This window comes from Oncorhynchus tshawytscha, unplaced genomic scaffold (assembly GCF_018296145.1).
Source record: "Oncorhynchus tshawytscha isolate Ot180627B unplaced genomic scaffold, Otsh_v2.0 Un_scaffold_7493_pilon_pilon, whole genome shotgun sequence".
In the NCBI taxonomy this organism is placed as follows: Eukaryota; Metazoa; Chordata; class Actinopteri; order Salmoniformes; family Salmonidae; genus Oncorhynchus; species Oncorhynchus tshawytscha.
The window spans coordinates 115001-122500 of record NW_024609403.1 but is presented as its reverse complement, the minus strand read 5'-3'; the positions used below and the strand labels follow the sequence as shown (position 1 = coordinate 122500).

General features: G+C 47.5%; 1 protein-coding gene across 2 annotated transcripts in view; it reads right to left on the bottom strand.

Annotated features, from left to right (window-relative positions):
- LOC112241698 (F-box only protein 32-like) overlaps window positions 1-4961 on the bottom strand; it is a 16748-nt gene extending 11787 nt beyond the window's left edge. Inside the window, exons 1-4 of one of the 2 annotated variants that reach the window (XM_042315181.1) lie at window positions 4673-4961; window positions 3145-3260; window positions 2951-3000; window positions 2721-2816 (exon numbers count right to left, since the gene is read on the bottom strand). In XM_042315181.1, the coding sequence (XP_042171115.1) occupies window positions 2721-2816; window positions 2951-3000; window positions 3145-3260; window positions 4673-4785 (375 nt within the window). In that variant the 5' untranslated portion in view covers window positions 4786-4961. Of the gene's footprint in view, window positions 1-2720; window positions 2817-2950; window positions 3001-3144; window positions 3261-4672 lie in introns of those variants that run through there. The other variant, XM_042315179.1, reaches the window with a different exon arrangement.
- Between the last annotated feature and the right edge of the window lie 2539 nt (window positions 4962-7500).

Below are 7500 nucleotides of genomic sequence, written 5' to 3'. Positions count from 1 at the left end.
GTGCCTCTCCTCTCCTCTCCCCTCCCCTCCCTCCACCCCCTACCTCTTCACAGCCCCAACAAGTGTCTGTGTGCCTCTCCTCTCCTCTCCCTCCACCCCCCTACCTCTTCACAGCCCCAACAAGTGTCTGTGTGCCTCTCCTCTCCCCTCCCTCCACCCCCCTACCTCTTCACAGCCCCAACAAGTGTCTGTGTGCCTCTCCTCTCCCCTCCCTCCACCCCCCCCTACCTCTTCACAGCCCCAACAAGTGTCTGTGTGCCTCTCCTCTCCCTCCACCCCCCCTACCTCTTCACAGCCCCAACAAGTGTCTGTGTGCCTCTCCTCTCCCCCTCCACCCCCCACCTCTTCACAGCCCCAACAAGTGTCTGTGTGCCTCTCCTCTCCTCTCCCCTCCCCTCCCTCCACCCCCTACCTCTTCACAGCCCCAACAAGTGTCTGTGTGCCTCTCCTCTCCTCCTCCCTCCACCCCCCTACCTCTTCACAGCCCCAACAAGTGTCTGTGTGCCTCTCCTCTCCTCTCCCTCCCTCCACCCCCTACCTCTTCACAGCCCCAACAAGTGTCTGTGTGCCTCTCCTCTCCTCTCCCCTCCCTCCACCCCCTACCTCTTCACAGCCCCAACAAGTGTCTGTGCGTGGAGGAATGGCAGCAGTAGGTCAGGACATTGTGTGTGTATGTGTGTGTGTACTTATAGCCTCCACTCTACACTAACTAACAGTCAACGTAGGTTTTGTCGGTCTCCATTTCCACTAACCCAGAGAGTATTGCCTAATAGATCAACACGTAGTTGTGTTTCCATGATCGTTGTTGTGTCACCCTATGGGCCCTGCTTAAAAAGTAGTGCACTACATGATATAGGGAATACGGTGCCATTTGGGGTCCCGGACAAAGTAGTGCACTACATTATATAGGGAATACGGTGGCATTTGGTGTCCCGGACAAAGTAGTGCACTACATTATATAGGGAATACGGTGGCATTTGGTGTCCCGGACAAAGTAGTGCACTACATTATATAGGGAATACAGTGCCATTTGGGACGCAGTGGTAAACCGGATCTGTGTGGTGTAAACCAGATCTGTGTGGTGTAAACCGGATCTGTGTGGTGTAAACCAGATCTGTGTGGTGTAAACCGGATCGGTGTGGTGTAAACCGGATCTGTGTGGTGTAAACCGGATCTGTGTGGTGTAAACCGGATCGGTGTGGTGTAAACCGGATCTGTGTGGAGTAAACCGGATCTGTGTGGCGTAAACCGGATTGGTGTGGTGTAAACCGGATCGGTGTGGTGTAAACCGGATCTGTGTGGTGTAAACCTGATCTGTGGTAAACGAGAACCTCACTAATACCATGCAGCAGCAGTAGAACACTAACCTGAACAGCACATCCTACACACACACACACAGGCCTCTACTACCGTTACCTAAGATATTATTCTGATGATCGTCTGTACTTACTTTTCAGAATAATCTAGTTCTCTTTTAAATCAACAGAGAGAGAGTGTTCAAAGCAGACCACCAAACACACACCGTATCGCTCTCTCCCTCAGAGTCTCTCTCGCTCCCTCACAGAGTCTCTCTCGCTCCCTCACAGGCCGCTGTGAGTTAAGAGAATATCTCCAAAGAGCCTCTTGTCTGGAGAGAAGTGATAAGACCCAGAGAGAGAGAGACAGCAGAGACAGCAGATAGAGAGAAAGAGAGAGAGACAGCAGAGAGCGAGACAGCAGAGAGAGAGAGAGAGACAGCAGAGAGCGACAGCAGAGAGAGAGAGACAGCAGAGACAGCAGATAGAGAGAAAGAGAGAGAGACAGCGAGACAGCAGAGAGCGACAGCAGAGAGAGAGAGAGAGCAGAGAGACAGCAGATAGAGAGAAAGAGAGAGACAGCGAGACAGCAGAGAGCGACAGCAGAGAGAGAGAGAGAGAGACAGCAGAGAGAGACAGAGAGAGAGAGACAGCAGATAGAGAGAGAGACAGCGAGACAGCAGAGAGCGAGACAGCAGAGAGAGAGAGAGAGAGAGCGAGACAGCAGAGAGCGACAGCAGAGAGAGAGGGAGAGCGAGACAGCAGAGAGCGACAGCAGAGAGAGAGGGAGAGAGAGAGACAGCAGAGAGCGACAGCAGAGAGCGACAGCAGAGAGAGAGAGAGAGAGAGAGAGAGCAGAGAGAGAGACAGCGAGACAGCAGAGAGAGACAGCAGAGCGACAGCAGAGAGAGAGGGAGAGAGAGAGAGACAGCAGAGAGAGAGAGACAGCAGAGAGAAAGAGAGACAGCAGAGCGACAGCAGAGAGAGAGGTGAAGCAAGGAAGAGAAAAGAGCGAGCAGAGAGACCTACACCCCAGAACATAACACAGCCCTTTAAACACCCCTCAGTACTGTGTCTGAGGTTAACCCTTTAAACACCCCTCAGTACTGTGTCTGAAACCCTTTAAACTCCTCCTCTGTTCAACAACACATTAGTATGAATAGGAAAATGACAAATATGACATTGTTTAAGGTGACGCCTTAGGACAATTCACATCCTCAGATGGACAATAAAGTTATGTTCCCATCTCATGGGAATCCCCGATGGACAATAAAGTTATGTTCCCATCTCATGGGAATCCTCAGATGGACAATAAAGTTATATTCCAATCTCATAGGAATCCCCGATGGGAACATAACTTTATTGTCCATCTCGTAGTAATCCCTTCATGATGATTTAACACAGAAGTAGAAGGGAGAAGTCAACCCACCCGTCGACATAGTTGAACCTCCGGTTGTCCTTGATGGCACTGCAGAAGTCCAGCCGGTTGAACGCTTCTCCCAGCGTGCAGTAACCATGACGCTGGGATAATGAGGACGATCGGGTATTAGTGTCTGGTTCACGGGCAACAGGGTATACAGTAACTGTTTATGTTTAGAATGACTATGTTAATAAAGAGACAGTCCTTCCTTCCTTTCCTTCCTTCCTTTCCTTACCTCTTTAGTGCTTCCTTTGTGAACGTAAATCCATTTCTCTTTGTGGAAATCTGTAGGAAAAAGGAGAGTGTGTTATTGAGGACGTTCATGGGGAAAAAAAGGGACCTAGCATCACCGTGCCGATGACCATTTCCTGTGTAAAATGTCTTTATGATGTCATTGGCCGGTACTGTAATACTGTAGGTTAAACTTACAGGGAATCTTTGCGTTGTTGTTCATGCAGTCTTTCCTTCTCTTCTTGGCTGCCATGTCGTATGTAACAGACAGCCGCAGATTCTCCTGGAAGCATTCGTCCTCCGTTTTACAATAGCTGGAAGACAGACCATACATCCTGTTAGCCATAGCTGGAAGACAGACCATACATCCTGTTAGCCAGAGCTGGAAGACAGACCATACATCCTGTTAGCCATAGCTGGAAGACCGACCATACATCCTGTTAGCCATAGCTGGAAGACCGACCATACATCCTGTTAGCCATAGCTGGAAGACCGACCATACATCCTGTTAGCCATAGCTGGAAGACCGACCATACATCCTGTTAGCCATAGCTGGAAGACAGACCATACATCCTATCCTGTTAGCCATAGCTGGAAGACAGACCATACATCCTATCCTGTTAGCAATAGCTGGAAGACAGACCATACATCCTATCCTGTTAGCAATAGCTGGAAGACAGACCATACATCCTATCCTGTTAGCAATAGCTGGAAGACAGACCATACATCCTATCCTGTTAGCAATAGCTGGAAGACCGACCATACATCCTATCCTGTTAGCAATAGCTGGAAGACCGACCATACATCCTATCCTGTTAGCAATAGCTGGAAGACCGACCATACATCCTGTTAGCAATAGCTGGAAGACCGACCATACATCCTGTTAGCAATAGCTGGAAGACCGACCATACATCCTGTTAGCCATAGCTGGAAGACAGACCATACATCCAGTTAGCCATAGCTGGAAGACAGACCATACATCCTGTTAGCCATAGCTGACAGACGGACCATACACCCAGTTACACATCTGGTGTACAAAAAGCTACATTTATGCACTTTAAACAAACAACAAATGGTTGAGTTTTATCATTGTATGAAATGTTTTTAAAAATGGCTCATTTGAGATGATGATACTATGGTTTTCCAAACAGGTAGGCATATAGTTGGCTTCAAAATGCCTGGAGTCAGGTTCCACTGTAATTCCAACAGACGTCGTCTAATCCCATCACTTGTACAGTAGTTATTTATAGCGCAATGATTAACGAGTAGGAACACAGGCTCAAAACACACAATAACAACAATAGCCGTCTCCTGCTTAGCCGTAGTTTAACAGCAAGAGCGAATACCGTATTGTGAGTAACGTCACATTAGGTTTCTATCGCTTATCTATTTATCACTTATTTTAGAGGTAGACAGGATGTCAAATTGTCAATATGAATATATTTATTCTCATTCTCTGTCCCCCTGCCGCAATCTCTCAATTGAAGGGGATTTATTGGTATGGGAAACATGTGTTAACATGGCCAACGCAAGTGAACTAGATAATAAACAAAAGTGTCTCTCTCTCTATCGCTCTCAGAGCATTTCATGGGAAAACTCCTTGGATAACTTGATGGCGCACTTCAGTTGTTCTCGATGTCATTAGCTGGTGTCGATGCTGCTCAAGACAAAATGTATCAGGAAGCACAAACACAACAAAAAAATACATTCCGTTTCCGATACTGACCTCACGTCTGAGTCATTGCTGTTTTTGTCGTCTAAAGAATAGTTTTTCCATCCTTCTTCAGTTTTAACCCAGCTCTGACCCGGGGACCGCCAATCCTGTCCTAGAAAAGGCATTCTCGACTATTTAAAAATCAACAACGCCGAAAGAAAATGATAGTTCTGACTTTATGTTGAAGAACGTTAAATGTTGTAAGATATAGGTTTGTTTTTGTCTCCCGTCTGCTCTTCAATAAAGTGTCTGATGTGTTGTCTAGTATTGTGACTGCGCAGCGGCCCTTTTTATTCTCCTGTGAACAATCCGGAAAGTCAACACTTTGAGCTCCTCCCCCTTTTGGAAACTGTGCGGCAACACGTGGCTTTGTTTATCTTCTTCACTATTGCAAAACGACCCAGGGAAGGAATACTGTCACCCACAGTGGGGGTTTAGGGGCAAATGTCCTGTGCTGGAAGATACATTAACCATTTTATACTGCTGAATCAGAGCTTTTTCATTTGACCTTGACACAACAAGCCTTTCTTGATGACGTAGTTAAAATAATCTTATCCGTTTCTGTAAAATTCCCCTGACTCATCCCTGGAAGTAAAAAATGAAGTCTCTTCTCAGGATTCTGCTAGAGGGCAGGGTTACATTGGGGGGAACAAGATGTATAAGGGGGAGGGGGAGGTAAGTGGAGCCGCACTCTAGGAAAACATACACCAAATTAATAATTCCACCAAATATTTAGGAAGAGGTCATCATTTCATGGAGTCTGTGAAGGAAGAAACCACTTGGAAAAAGTGGTAAGCAAGTTATGTCCAAAAAAAAAAAGGATTTTCACCAAGTCAGATGAATGTATTAGGCTGGAGGTTTCCTTGTAGCTGTGTCGGCTAGTAGTTTGCCTTGGGGTAAGTTTAGCCAATGGCCTTGGGGTAAGTTTAGCCAATGGCCTTGGGGTAAGTTTAGCCAATGGCCTTGGGGTATCCAATGGTTGAGCCAATGGCCTTGGAGTATCCAATGGTTGAGCCAATGGCCTTGGAGTATCCAATGGTTGAGCCAATGGCCTTGGAGTATCCAATGGTTGATCCAATGGCCTTGGGGTATCCAATGGTTGAGTCAATGGCCTTGGGGTATCAATGGTTGAGCCAATGGCCTTGAGGTATCCAATGGTTGAGCCAATGGCCTTGGAGTATCCAATGGTTGAGCCAATGGCCTTGGATCCAATGGTAGCCAATGGTTGAGCCAATGGCCTTGGGGTATCCAATGGTTGAGCCAATGGCCTTGGAGTATCCAATGGTTGAGTCAATGGCCTGGGAGTATCCAATGGTTGAGCCAATGGCCTTGGAGTATCCAATGGTTGAGCCAATGGCCTTGGAGTATCCAATGGTTGAGCCAATGGCCTTGGGGTATCCGATGGTTGATCCAATGGCCTTGGGTAGTATCCAATGGTTGAGCCAATGGCCTTGGAGTATCCAATGGTTGAGCCAATGGCCTTGAGGTATCCAATGGTTGAGTCAATGGCCTTGGGGTATCCAATGGTTGAGCCAATGGCCTTGGGGTATCCAATGGTTGAGTCAATGGCCTTGGGGTATCCAATGGTTGAGCCAATGGCCTTGGAGTATCCAATGGTTGAGCCAATGGCCTTGGAGTATCCAATGGTTGAGCCAATGGCAAGTTGAGGAAATATTCCTCAACTTAAGTATTTTCTTCCCAGGTATAATGCAAAGCATTAGAACAGACTGGATAACAGGAGTCTCAGTAGAACAGACTGGGTAACTGGAGTCTCAGTAGAACAGACTGAGTAACTGGAGTCTCAGTAGAACAGACTGGGTAACTGGAGTCTCAGTAGAACAGACTGGTTAACTGGAGTCTCAGTAGAACAGACTGGGTAACTGGAGTCTCAGAGCAGGTGTCTCAGTAGAACAGACTGGGTAACTGGAGTCCCAGTAGAACAGACTGGATAACTGGAGTCTCAGTAGAACAGACTGGGTAACTGGAGTCCCAGTAGAACAGACTGGGTAACTGGAGTCTCAGTAGAACAGACTGGGTAACTGGAGTCTCAGTAGAACAGACTGGGTAACTGGAGTCTCAGTAGAACAGACTGGGTAACTGGAGTCTCAGTAGAACAGACTGGGTAACTGGAGTCTCAGTAGAACAGACTGGGTAACTGGAGTCTCAGTAGAACAGACTGGGTAACTGGAGTCTCAGTAGAACAGACTGGGTAACTGGAGTCTCAGAGCAGGTGTCTCAGTAGAACAGACTGGGTAACTGGAGTCTCAGTTGGACAGACTGGGTAACTGGAGTCTCAGAGCAGGAGTCTAAGTAGAACAGACTGGGTAACTGGAGTTTCAGTAGAACAGACTGGGTAACTGGAGTCTCAGTAGAACAGACTGGGTAACTGGAGTCTCAGTAGGACAGACTGGGAGACTGGAGTCCCAGTAGAACAGACTGGGTAACTGGAGTCTCAGTAGAACAGAATGGGTAACTGGAGTCTCAGTAGAACAGACTGGGTAACTGGAGTCTCAGTAGAACAGACTGGGTAACTGGAGTCTCAGTAGAACAGACTGGGTAACTGGAGTCTCAGTAGAACAGACTGGGTAACTGGAGTCTCAGTAGAACAGACTGGGTAACTGGAGTCTCAGTAGAACAGACTGGGTAACAGGAGTCTCAGAGCAGGTGTCTCAGTAGAACAGACTGGGTAACTGGAGTCTCAGTAGAACAGACTGGGTAACTGGAGTCTCAGTAGAACAGACTGGGTAACTGGAGTCTCAGTAGAACAGACTGGGTAACTGGAGTCTCAGTAGAACAGACTGGGTAACAGGAGTCTCAGAGCAGGTGTCTCAGTAGAACAG